General features: G+C 41.7%; 1 protein-coding gene across 7 annotated transcripts; it reads left to right on the top strand.

The window, feature by feature from the left end:
• Positions 1–914: 914 nt before the first annotated feature.
• LOC115173599 (GA-binding protein subunit beta-2) lies at positions 915–12,721 on the top strand. Of its 7 annotated transcripts, none has more exons than XM_029731856.1 (8): positions 915–1,037; positions 3,226–3,333; positions 3,528–3,695; positions 3,941–4,135; positions 4,555–4,699; positions 8,156–8,329; positions 9,146–9,264; positions 9,554–12,721. In XM_029731856.1, the coding sequence occupies exons 2-8, from the start codon at positions 3,226–3,228 to the stop codon at positions 9,839–9,841; spliced, it is 1,197 nt and encodes a 398-aa protein (XP_029587716.1). In that variant the 5' UTR covers positions 915–1,037; the 3' UTR covers positions 9,842–12,721. The 7 variants fall into 7 exon arrangements, with proteins under 7 accessions (XP_029587716.1, XP_029587714.1, XP_029587715.1 ...); XM_029731854.1 differs by having other exon boundaries at positions 916–1,122; XM_029731855.1 differs by lacking the exon at positions 915–1,037 and adding an exon at positions 1,203–1,325.
• Positions 12,722–13,527: the final 806 nt, after the last annotated feature.

Genomic DNA, 13,527 nt, shown 5'->3' with positions numbered 1-13,527 from the left:
CAACAACCTCATCCCCATACTGTTATTTATTTTGCTCCTTTGCACCTCAGTATCTCTACTTGCACTCATCTTCTGCACATCTACCACTCCAGTGCTTAACTGCTATATTGTAATTATTTTGCCACTATGGCCTATTTATTGCCTTACCTCCCTTATTTGCACACACTGTATATATACTTATTCTATTGTATTATTGACTGTATGTTTGTTTATTCCATGTGTAACTCTGTGTTGTTGTTTGTGTTGCACTGCTTTGCTTTATCTTGGCCAGGTCACAGTTGTAAATTAGAACTTGTTCTCAACTAGCCTACCTGGTTAAATAAAGGTGAAATAAAAAAAAAAAACCCACCGCCACCATGAGGCACTCTGTTCACAAGGTTGACATCAGAAAACATGTGGTCCGCAGTTGTGAGGCCGGTTGGACATACTCACAAATTCTCTGAAACGACGGAGGTGGCAGAGAAATTAACATTAAATTATCTGGCAACAGTCCTGGTGGACATTTCTGCAGTCAGCATGCCAATTGCACGCTCCCTCAAAATTTGAGACATTGTGGTATTGTTTTGTGTGACAAAACTGCACATTTTAGAGTGGCCTTTTATTGTCCCCAGCATAAGGTGCACATGTGTAATGATCAAGGCTTTTTAATCAGCTTCTTTATATGCCACACCTGGCCGGGAGATGGATTATCATGGCAAAGGAGAAACGCTCACTAACAAGGATGTAAACAAATTTGTGCCCAACATTTGAGTGAAATAAGCTTTTTGTGCACATGGAAAATGTCTGGGATCTTTTAATTCGGCTCATGAAACATGGGACAAACACTTTACAAGTTGCGTTCATATTTTCTTTACAGCGTAAATTCAGTATCGCCTTTTTACAGTAATGGGTTAATTGGCCATTGAAGGGCTTGCTACTTTTTCATTCGCCCGCCCACAAGAGGGTTCAAAAAGCTCGATTTCCACCTCCGGTGTCGAGTTGCCGCCATCTTTGTATCCGTTTAAATACAAAAATATAATTTATTTTCATTATCTAAGGTGAGGAGAACATTCAAAAATAATTGGGTAAAGTCAAGGAACTTATGTCTGCAGCCTAAGAGCATTCATTTGAAGCCGTATTGAGGTAAGAACTACACAACGTTAGCTTGCGTCCATTCGGGATTCCGCCTCCAGCTAGCTAGCTAACGTTAGCTGTTATTAAAGTTATCCAGGCATTAGCTAACTATCTTAGCTCTGGCTAGTTACGAGACCGAGTAACACAGCAACGTGGTAGTTTCGAAGCTGGGACATTGTGCGAAAATCTACGTTAATCACGCGCACAAAACAGTTGGTAGAACTTTCCCATTTCTTGAAAGTGTGTGTTCATACTTTAAGTGTCGTTAACGTAGCCAGTATATGAAGTTCTTGCTTGCGAACGTTAGCTAACTAGCTACATGGTTGGTTAGATAACAAACCTGGCGCCATCAGGCTCATAGGCGATTGTATAAATACTCGCACGGTAAAGGTGATGGCATCTCTTTGACAAAAAGCAATTGTGAATTAATCGATCGTTTAAAATCTGAAAAATTGCGCGAAACCATTTGATGAAGCGTGCGAGAAAGAATGCTGTTAACCGGATGTGGAAGTAGTTTTTTCTCTTCGTGTAAAATAGGAATTTCTGACTTCCCCCGGAAAACCAACAACTTAATATCAAAGAGTTTCCTGTCATGTATTTAAATGTCGTTCGTGGTTGTTAAATAATGTAGGTGAATGATTTAACGGATAATGTAACACATGGCCGCCTCTTGTTCGTTTTCACCACCGAGGCGTATAAGATGGCTACTCATCGTCTCCATCCTCACGCTTTTGCTATGAAGAGAGCCCCATGTTATAGTGGGCTTTCATGATGTAGTAATAGTAAACCAACCAGCTAGCTACAATGTAACGACAACCAAAAAAGTGCACATCAAGCTATTCACATTTTACTTTGTGTCCAACAACACACTGCGTGATTGTTTACGGATGCGATCAACGCGATTTTCAACAGTATAACTAGCCTATTATTCCCTGTTGGACGTTATGGAAAACTACCATCACTCATATCAACATTGAGCGATAACAAAGGGTTTCGAGTGACGTACGTTAGATCTGTAGCATAACCACTAACTTCGTTACTTTACAACATGAATTGTGTTGTGCTCAAATGGGACGTCTGATAAGCATGTATCCGGGATTGGCTCGACTCATTCGCCTAAATTGCACGAGTCTGCAGCAACAATAAAAACCAGTTTCTTCTCCAGAGATGTGTATCCTAGACACTCCACAGAATGAACGCGCGCCCCCTTTGCTGCCTTTTTTGTTGTTCTATTTCACGATTGATTTCTTACATTACTAACGCCAAGATGTAAATCGAACCACATTTTATTTGTCACATGCTTCGTAAACAACAGGTGTAGACAAACAGTGAGATGCTTAGGGCCCTTCCCAACAATGCAGAGAGAAAAATAGTAACACGATGAATAAATACACAATGAGTAAGGCGAGAACTTTGTTATATACATGTGGTAACCAGTACCGAATCCATGTGCAGAGGTACGAGGTAATTGACGTAGATTATGTTACATATAGGTAGGGGTGAAGTGACTAGGAAACAGGATAGATGATTAACAGTAACCGCAGCATATGTGATGAGTCAAAGTTGTAAATTCCATTACTACTATAATACTTCCATTGTGATTTCTGTTTAACAAAATTAATCTAGCATAGCTAATACATTTGTAATTATAGTACAGGGCAGAGTCCTCTCATTAGATGAAGTTAGCCAAAAATGCATGAGTACCCTAACCCATTATTGAGTTTCAAAAGTTGGCTTAAAAGTTGGCATAAAAGTACATAATTAAGTAGGGCCCTGTGTTTTGGTAAATCATGTCATATGACCTGGATTTTAACCTTTTATTTGAAGTCTTTTTCAGGAAAGAGAATTAGACCAAAAATTAAAGCAATTCTCTGAGGATGATGATAATACCATCTGACATAAAAAGAAAAGGGGACAGTTTGATGATAAAAGGTTAAAATCCAGTTAATGTGACGCGATTAACCAAAACACAGGGCCCTAATTTATGTGTACACACATGAGCTGTAACAGGTAGGCAGACCTACCTGTTCCAGTGTAAACATACTGCAACAGTTGCATACGTGTACAATCACAGGGCCAAATACAGCAATCTTTGTAATTGTGTTGTCTCAGATGTCGCTGGTGGATTTGGGGAAGCGGCTCCTTGAGGCCGCACGGAAAGGCCAGGACGATGAAGTCAGGACACTCATGGCCAATGGGGCTCCCTTCACCACAGACTGGGTAATGATTCCTCTCTTACCTTCTCTATCTGGGTCATTTTCATTATCTGCTTCAGTTTAACTAGTTTTACCCACCCCAGGGTTTTGACTGGTTTGTGTAATCTAAATGTAAAACATTGTCTAAGGTGCCAGTCTGGTTCAACTTTATGGTGTTTTTGACTCTTTATCCCTCTTTCTCTTTGGCACTCTGAGCAGCTGGGCACATCTCCGTTGCACCTGGCCGCCCAACACGGACACTATTCCACCGCCGAGGTGCTGCTCAGGGCAGGCGTCAGCAGGGATGCCCGAACCAAAGTGGACAGGACCCCTCTGCACATGGCTGCTTCAGAGGGCCACAACGTCATCGTGGATCTATTAGTCAGGGTACACGTGTCTCTTTTCTAAGATTTTAGCTGTTTATTGTGTGTGTTAAGGGCCTGAACTGGCCAATTCCTAATATAGTGCACTGCTTTTGACCAGAGGCCATTTTCAGATGCAGAGTCCTACTCTTTCTCTGACCAACATTTCTTAAATTTAAGTACACAAGGAAAAAGTGGATACATGTGTGAAGACAGCAGAAAGCTGGCAGATTACACTTTGTCTTACCCTGTCCCCCTCACACTCTACAGAGTGGAGCAGACATTAATGCCAAAGACATGCTGAAGATGACTGCTCTCCACTGGGCTGCCCAGAATGGCCACCAAAGGGTAGCAGAGACGCTTGTCAAACATGGCGCCGATGTTCACGCTCTCAGTAAATTCGATAAGACGCCGTTTGACATCGCAGGAGACATCCAGAATCCAGACCTTATGCTCCTACTACAGGTAAGACCTTAAGTTGTATGTGGAGTCTTGTTGAAAGAAGGTTTCCATGCACTATTCTAGACTCCAAAAATGACAAATGTACCCAAGGACTTTCTCCAAAATCGTGTTGCTTATTTTAAACTTCGTTGACAGTATGCTCCTTTAAGATTACAATGCATTTACATAATTATCCAGATACAGATGTTTTTGCATTGCTTCTTATTTCAATACACCACAGGTCTTTACACAACTGTCCTCTCCTTTGTTTGTAGTAACTCTTATTGTGTGTGTCAGAGCATGTACGTATGTGACAGATTTCATACATGTATGTACGTACAAACATGTATGAAATCTGTCACATACGTACGTACTCTGACACATGCATACATACACACATGCGTACGTACTCTGATAGTGTTGTTGACAATGTTTGTCTATAGGAGGGAATGCAGAACCAAGTGAACATGAACGCAGAAGCTGGCATGACGGGGAGCTCGGCCCAGCCTCAGTTTATCATCCAGGGCATCCCAGGGCTCCCGGGTGGTGTGGTCAACCTGTCGGACCTCCTCAACAACATCAACTCGGGTAGCTACTGGGTTTATACACACACAGACACCAAACCTCCTTCACTTAGGCTAGGGTTCATGCTATTTAAAATGACTGGTCTGTGGATGTTAAAAACACAGGAGGTTGGTGGCACCTTGATTGTGGAGGACGGGCTCGTGGTAATGAGTGGAAGGGTATGAAATAGATCCACGTGTTTGATACCATTCCATTTGCTCCAGCCATTATTATGAGCCGTCCTACCCTCAGTAGCCTCCACTGGTTATGGAAAGAAAAGGCCAGCCAGTCGGGTAAAAATGACCTGGTTTCTCCAGTTAACGGCTACATCTGTTCAAGGATCCCCCTGCCTCAGAGAAAAATGCCCCATGCTTCGTTGTTTCCTCTAGTCTAGTGCCTAGTCCCTGGCCTTTATCACTCTGATCTCATAAACTGATGGGGTCTGCTGATGCTGTGTGGTCCCACACAATGAGGTAGTGACCACAATGTGACATATGTGGGAATCAAAGGTCATGCAGAAAAGAAACATTGATTCTCACCGATCAGACGGAAATGCTTTCTCACAGCTTAAATTCCTTTGCGCTTTACCTTGTTACTTCTGTATGTAATGCTCATTTAAATGAGAAGATTGAGCCCACACGTTGACTGCCACAAAGTACAGTCCAAAATATGTACAGTACCAGTCAAGTTTGAACACACCTACTCATTCCAGGGTTTCCTTTTTTTTGTTCAAATGTTTTTTATTGAACACGAATGGTATATAGGTATTTTATAGAAAAGACAAGTATGCAATTGTTATAAAAACATGAAAGAGCAGATGGATATGAAAATACCCAGAGTTATAGGTACAAACTAAATACTACATACAGGAAGAGGATCCCACCCCCCTGGGCAAGCACACGTCGCCCAATGGTAGATTAAAATATCACAAGTGAGAGTGCATTAAAATGTACAAATTCACAGCACCAAATGGTCCAAATAAGAGAGGAGAGACTGCCAGATTTGATAAAATGTTGATCATTTATTGCTCAGAATATCTGTGTACTGTTTACCAAATCACTGAGCCATAATTTGGTAGAGGGAACTTCTTTCCTTTTCCAAAACAACAAGATACATTTTTTTTGCTGAAATGAGGCTGTAAGAGACTAGTTGTTTTTGGGGGTTGGTTAGTCTGTTTACGGTTTCTGACACTCCCAGAATGATCAGAAGCGGGTCTGGGTCAATTGAAGTGTCCAGAACTTCAGAGAGGACCCTAAAAATTCCACACCAACAACCATAAAAGTTAGAGCATAGGGCAAAGCAGTGGAGTAGTGGACCCTTCACAGCATGACATTTATCACACACAGGGGATGTACCAGGAAATATCCTCTGCAGTTTGGATTTGGAATAGTGTAATCTGTGTAATACCTTGACTTGTATGAGACGATGTCTGGAGTTAATGGAGCAGGTGTGGATATACACCAAGCTATCTTCCCAGTCTGCCACAGAAATGTCAGTCCCTAGTTCTTCCTCCCATTTTGCCTTAATGGCATCTGTAGAAGGTGCCATTAATATATATATCTGTAGGTGCATCTGTAGGTGCACTAACAGATTGAAAAGCGTCATATAGAGAAGAGATCAGTTTGCATATATGCAAACTGATCTCTTGTCTATATGACGCTTTTCAATCTGTTAGTGCACCTACAGATGCCATTAAGGCAAATATAGATAGATAGATATATCTATCTGTGAGATCCCCTATTGTATTGATCCCAAGCTCTCCCCATCGCTTAAAGGGATTGTCAAGGTTAGAGGGGGCAAAGGAGGGATTCCTGGCAATAGGAAGCAGGAATGATATTGGTTTAACGTCAAAATGGACTTTCATTTGCTTCCAGATGTGGACTGTGCTATGTATAATAGGATTGTTACTATAAAGTGACATCTCCAAATTCACCGGGGACAAAATCGCTGCACCAATAGTTTCTTTATTTGTACTATTTTCTACATTGTAGAATAATAGTGAAGACATCAAAATTATGAAATAACACATGGAATCATGTAGTAACCAAAAAAGTGTTAAACAAATCAAAATATATTTGAGATTCTTCAAAGTAGCCACCTTTGCCTTGATGACAGCTTTACACACTTGGCATTCTCTCAACCATTTTCATGAGGTAGTCACCTGGAATCCATTTCAATTAACAGTTGTGCCTTGTTAAATGTTAATTAGTGGAATTTCTTTCCTTGTGTTGTGACAAGGTAGGGGAGGTATACAGAAGATAGCCCTATTTAGTAAAAGACCAATTCCATATTATGGCAAGAACGGCTCAAATAAGCAAAGAAATACTACAGTCCATCATTACTTAAAGACATGAAGGTCAAGTCAATCTGGAAAATTTCATGAACTTCAAGTGCAGTCACAAAAACATCAAGTGCTATGATGAAACTGTCTCTCATGAGGACCGCCACAGGAAAGGAAGACCCAGAGTTACCTCTGCTGCAGAGTTCATTAGAGTTACTAGCCTCAGAAATTTCAGCCTAAATAAATGCTTTCCAGAGTTCAAGTAACAGACGCATAACATCAACTGTTCATAGGAGACTGTGAATCAGGCCTTCATGGTCGAATTGCTGCAAAGAAACCACTACTGAAGGCCACCAATAAGAAGAAAAGACTTGCTTGGGCCACGAAACACGAGAGATGGACATTAGTGATGGAAATCTGTCCTTTTGGTCTGAGTCCAAATGTGAGATTTTTGGTTCCATCCGCTGTGTCTTTGTGAGACGCAGAGTAGGTGAAAGGATGATTTACGCATGTGTGGTTCCTACCGGGAAGAATGGAGGAGGTGTTGGGGTGCTTTGCTGGTGACACTGTCAGTGATTTATTTAGAATTCAAGGCACACTTAAACAGCATGGCTAGCACAGAATTCTGCACTTAGTGGAATTATTTGTTTTTCAACAGGACAATGACCCAACACACCTCCAGGCTGTGTAAGGGCTATTTGACCAAGAAGGAGAGTGATAGAGTGCTGCATCAGATGACCTGGCCTCCACAATCACCTGACCTCAACCCAATTGAGATGGTTTGGGATGAGTTGGACCGCAGAGTGAAGGAAAAGCAGCCAACAAGTGCTCAGCATATGTGGGAACTCCTTCAAGACTGTTGGAAAAGCATTACCGGGTGAAGCTGGTTTAGAGAATAACAAGTGTGCAAAGCTGTCAAGGCAAATGGTGGCTACTTTGAAGAATCTAAAATATATTTGGATTTGTTTAACACTTTTTTTTTTGCTTACTACATTCGATATGTGTTATTTCATAGTTTTGATGATATTCTACATAAAAATTGTAAAAATACAGAAACACTTGAATGAGTAGGTGTCCAAAATTTTGACTGGTACTGTATATAGGCTTAAACATGAACTATTTCCTAATACAAGAACGACGGTCGACACTAAAAGTTAACCTTTTCCCCCGCTCTCCCTCTTTGACCCCTTGTCTGACAGCAGGTGACTCAGAGGAAGCCATAGCAGCCAATTCTTTGGACCCCGGCAGCATCCAGCACATGGTGAACGAGCAAGGTCAAAGGGTTATCACCATAGTGACCGACCAACACGGTAACCTGCAGACTGGAGGGCTTGGTCAGCCATTCTTTGTCACCATGCAGCACGGACAACAGAGTAAGAGAACGTCTCACTTTTGGTCACTTAACAATGCTCATTTCAGCCTGTAGCCATTTCCCATAGCCTCTATCCATTTGGGAACAGTTTATTGGACCCTACTCTCGGACTGAAAAAGCATGCTCAGTGGAGAATCTCAATTGATAGCTGTTTTGAGTCTAGGAGTAGGCTTTTTCTGGGTCTGGGAAACCAGCACTTGGTGTTCTAATGCTGCATTCATAACCAAGTGGGAAGGTGGTCTTACCACATACTGTACGACTGGGAAAATCCACTATCGCCCCTCCAACTGGTAATTACTAGTAGGAGTCTGTCATCCCTCAGCTCTGACCTTTCCCACATGCTTACCTCTGACGTCACCTAATAAGGAAATTACCTCTAACAGTATTTTCGTCAGTTAAATGCAGCAACACAAGTTTTTCTAAATCTGTTAATATGGTTGACACAGATTGTTGGCCATTAGCCAATCGGCCTTTCTCAACGACTTCAAAGACCGTGAATGCATCCAACCGGTATTTGTGACTTCACAACTGGTAATTACCATCTTCTCACTTTATGAACGCAGCATTAAAGCGGTAGGTAAGTTTAGCCACATGGTGGAATGTTCACTTAACCTACAAGAAACCTTATTGTTGTGACAGTGTTGTACCTTGTATTTGCAGACAACAGTTTTTAGCTTTCTGGCAGATCGTTTTGTTCTAGTTCCTTTGTAGGACATTGTGTACTACTTCGTCATTAATGTAGTTTATTAATTAACCTAATAGTCCTGTTCGATACTATGTTCCTTTAGGCTCTGAGTTGTTGTCTGTTGATTTGCAGTGTTGGCGATGCCAGCCAATCAGGTGATAGAGGAGGTGGTTGAGGAGGAACCCCAGCCCCCGCCTGCCCGCAAGAGGAAACTAGAGGCCTCGGCCAACCACATGGAGTCTGGAGACACGGTCGGCGGGGGACACATTTTCTCTTGTGCAACACATTGAACTCATATGCTTCTGCCATTTAACTGGTTTCTGACTCAAGCAAAATGTTATGTTAATTTATTTTGTATTGCATATTTCTCTAGAGATTCTAGACGCTGCTGTGAAATTTTTGGGGGGCTTAAGTTAGAAAACAAACCTTTTTAGATTATTTTGGTACTTTGATACTGTGCAGTTGGCACAAGTGAAGTGCAAGTGTGTGACCTTTCTGTCTGACCTTTCTGTCCCGTTCTCCTCTTCTCCATCCGTCCAGGAGCAGTTACAGAGGCAGCTGCAGGAGGCCAACCGGAAAGCCCAGGAGTACCGGCAGCAGCTGATGTGCAAAGAGCAGGAAGCAGAGCAGTACCGCATGAAGCTGGAGGCCATGTCGCACAGCCATACCAACGGCACCTCTGAGCAGGAGGAAGTGGAGGAGGAGGAGGAGGAGGTGGTGGTGCTCCAGGAGGGAGACATCATCATCAAGACGGAGGAGCTGGACTCGGCCGAGGAGCAGGTGATGCTGGTGGAGTCGGTGCCCTCCCACACCGAGGTCATCTCATAACGTCAGACAGACTGATGTCACTGATGGAAGGAGAAATGGACACGAACTCAGGCGACGGGGCAGGCTATCAGCGTTTTCATAGCTCTAAGTTTTTCCCCTTCTGATTTTCTTATGTTTTGTTTTTGTACTATATTTACGTACTCTTTCTGCCGTTTCAGTAGTTTTTTTTTTCTCTCCCTCAATCGTGTTTTTTTTAAACAAGTAGCGACGTGATGAGCTGAATAGGAGGAGGGGCGTCACAGGTTGGTTGAGGAGCCGGAATGGGACCTGCTCAGCCTGTGGATAAGGTTTCCTGCCTGAAAAACGGATATGCTATCTGAGAGAAACGGGTCACTCAGTCTCTGTCTATGGTGTCTGAGACATGTCAATGGTGTGGGAAATACATTTTCATGTTGCCAACTACATATCATAAGATTTCCAAGACATGCCCATCCATGGTGCCAGAGGACCAGGCTGTGGAGAGAACACTTTGTTTGTTTTTGTTCAGTTCCTTCAGGTCTTAAGTTGCCCTCTGCCTCACTCCTCCATCCTGCCACCCACCATCATGGGCTCCACTGCAATGGGAATTGTATTTAAGAATACCTATTTGAAAAGAATCGTCTTACAGGACAAATGACAGGGCATGCAGTTGGCAACAGTCATTCCCAGCATTTATTGGACTCCGCATTCACAATGTAATAATGAATTGTTTCAAAGTTGGGAATTGCAGTGTTTTGACTTTCATGGCACCACGTTAGCTTTGTCCTCTGTGGTTGTTATGGTCCGTGCCACTTCGAGTGCAGCGGTGATTATAGGTTTACTGTTGCAAAAGCCCCCCCCCCCCCGCTGATGTCAATACAAAGAATAACCTCCTCCCGCTTCAAGGCCCCTGTGGCTTTAATCACTAGGAGTCCCACTCCCCAAAGCTGGAGACAGACAGGAATAAGGCTTTCAGATTGCTGTGTCCTTCTGACAATGACTATTTCTCATGTCCCGGCACTTGTTTCTGCTACAATTACTGTGCCGTTTTTGTCTTCTCCCAAACTGAATGAGAATGTGGACAACTTCTGGGTTAACATTCATCGCTCAGGGTTGAAGGGTGTTATAGGGAAGTCATCTCTGCCTGCTATTCAGTAAGGGCCCAATCTAAACTTGAGATGCCAAAGCTGATTTAAGTTGTGCCTACATTTTGTGTTGACGTCAATGGGATTTCCACTGAAATTAGAGTTCAGATTGTGGATCTCAAGTTCTGATGTATCGGATGCTCTTTCCCAGGTTTAAAATGACTTTAGTGGGTCTAACAACAATTTGAGTTTAACCATGTTGAGCGACAGATATAAATACACACACACCAATTTGAACATTAAAATAACGTTTATGTACACTGATCCTTGGTCAGTTTTTGAGAGTACATCTTGTATAATGAATTTTCCACCATGGCTAATTGGGTGGGTGAAATACACCACACAGTTTTGCGTTTCAGAATTGAAACCCCCTCAGACAACCTCTTGGCGGAAGAGGCCTGCTGTTTTGCTGGAATACCGTTCCTATGGCGGTCTCCACTCACCCATTGTAAACTTAGACCGCTCTCTTCCTTTGAGAAGTCGATGTTCTCCACGAGTATGATATTTTTTTATAAGCTCTCAGCAAGCCTTTTTATTATGTACATATAAAATTGTATTTTTAAGTGTATCTGAATGCTTTGGAATGTGGACTGCCTATGAGTTCTAAGCACATCGTCCCTTTTTAGTTTAGCATCTCTTTGCCAGATTGTATAGGTAAACATGTATGCACCAAATTATTAAATAATTCCATTTACCACGATTTGACGGGTTTATCGCTACTGCTCTCAGAGTTAAGGGCACTTGACCGAGCCATGAATGACTTTGTGTGGACTTTGCTTGCTTTGATTTAAAAAGTATGAAACTACCTTTTTAAAATGTTACAACTGGTATCTGGAACATGCTTTGAAGTGTTTTGTTGAATAACTTCGGTCTTCTCAGAGATGGAGAACTGGTGGCTCTGTACCATTTCCTCCTTTTTGTTTTAGACATTGTTCCATATTGACCAGCACTACACTAACAGACTGATCTGGTCTGTGAAATGAAATTGAACAGGGATCATATCTATATTTCTTACCCTCAAATGAGTCGATTTGCTGCTAAAACAGAAAGTGAAACGACTGTAGAGTATCACATGGTGATGTTGAAGCTTTATTAAATGCATTCCTTTTTCTAACTCATTTTATGTAAGGTGATATTTCACTTGTACTGCCTACCTGGATAACATCATTGAAAATAAAATACAAGCAAATTATGTGGATCTTGGGTTCAAAGACTCTCTAATTCTATATCCTCACTGTAGTCAAGATCCTTCACACACTGGTGTCCCGCAGCCACATTTTAAAGGAAAACCACACCCCAAAACTATCTTTTTGGTATTTCTTTCAACAATGGACTGATGAAACAAATACCAAAATATTTGTTTTGGGCAGAGTTTTCCTTTAACTTCCCTCATTTGATGCATGTAGGCCAAGTTCTCCAACTGTTTGGGATTTGCAATGTCACACAGCTATTCCTGGCAATGCAGTGAAGTTACCTACCTGTATTGTGAAGCTTTGGATTGTCTGATCTGACTTTTACCATAAAGCATCTGAAAACATTCTGATATAAAGACGATAATGGAATATACCAGATCCAGATCTCTAATGGGATACAGTAGACAGAACACTATCAGGGACTTTCCTCTTGACAGTTTTGAGAAGATAAGAAACGATGGTCTTGCCACAAGAATGAATGTAACAACTAATGTAGGATAGTTTTTTATTGTGTTTTTTTGTTTTTCTTCCAATAGAAGTTTATGGACTATTTTTAAGAATCAAATAAATGCAAACTCTTATACGAGGGAGAACTGCTTTTTTTTGTAGCAACATTCAGATTACCCTACAATAACCTGTGTAATAGATGCTTCTAGTATGTAATTTCTGCCTGCTGCTGTAACCCCTGTTTGCATACAGTTGAAGTCAGAAGTTTACATAAACTTAGGTTGGAGTCATTTAAAACTAGTTTTTCAACCACTCCACAAATTTCTTGTTAACAAACTATAGTTTTGGCAAGTCGGTTAGGACATCTACTTTGTGCATGACACAAGTAATATTTCCAACAATTGTTTACAGATTATTTCACTTAATTCACTATCACAATTCCACTGGGTCAGAAGTTTACGTACACTAACTTGACTGTGCCTTTAAACAGCTTGGAAAATTCCCGAAAAATGTCATGGCTTTAGAAGCTTCTGTTAGGCTAATTGACATCATTTGAGTCAATTGGAGGTGTACCTGTGGATGTATTTCAAGGCTTTGTACTTTGGTGCGAAATGTCCAAATCAGTCCCAGAACAACAGCAAAGCACCTTGTGAAGATGCTGGATGAAACACGTACACAAGTATCTATATCCACAGTAAAACGAGTCCTATATCGACATAACCTGAAAGGCCGCTCAGCCAGGAAGAAGCCACTGCTCCAAAACCGCCATAAAAAAGCCAGACTACGGTTTACAACTGCACATGGGGACAAAGATCGTACTTTTTGTAGAAATGTCCTCTGGTCTGATGAAACAAAAATATAACTGTTTGGCCATAATGACCATCATTATGTTTGGAGGAAAAAGGGGGATGCTTGCAAGCCAAAGAACACCATCCCAACCGTG

This window comes from Salmo trutta, chromosome 34, assembly GCF_901001165.1.
Source record: "Salmo trutta chromosome 34, fSalTru1.1, whole genome shotgun sequence".
In the NCBI taxonomy this organism is placed as follows: Eukaryota; Metazoa; Chordata; class Actinopteri; order Salmoniformes; family Salmonidae; genus Salmo; species Salmo trutta.
Note: the sequence above shows the minus strand (reverse complement) of the source record. Positions and strands in the feature narration are given on the sequence as shown.

What these genes read in the sequence shown, in the direction of transcription:
- LOC115173599 (XM_029731852.1), top strand. Translation starts at nt 2,494, where the DNA reads ATGAATAAATACACAATGAGTAAGGCGAGAACTTTGTTATATACATGT. An exon ending in TCCATGTGCAGAGGTACGAG is followed by an intron (nt 2,578 to 3,225) that starts GTAATTGACGTA and finishes GTGTTGTCTCAG; the next exon opens with ATGTCGCTGGTGGATTTGGG. An exon ending in CATGCAGCACGGACAACAGA is followed by an intron (nt 8,330 to 9,145) that starts GTAAGAGAACGT and finishes GTTGATTTGCAG; the next exon opens with TGTTGGCGATGCCAGCCAAT.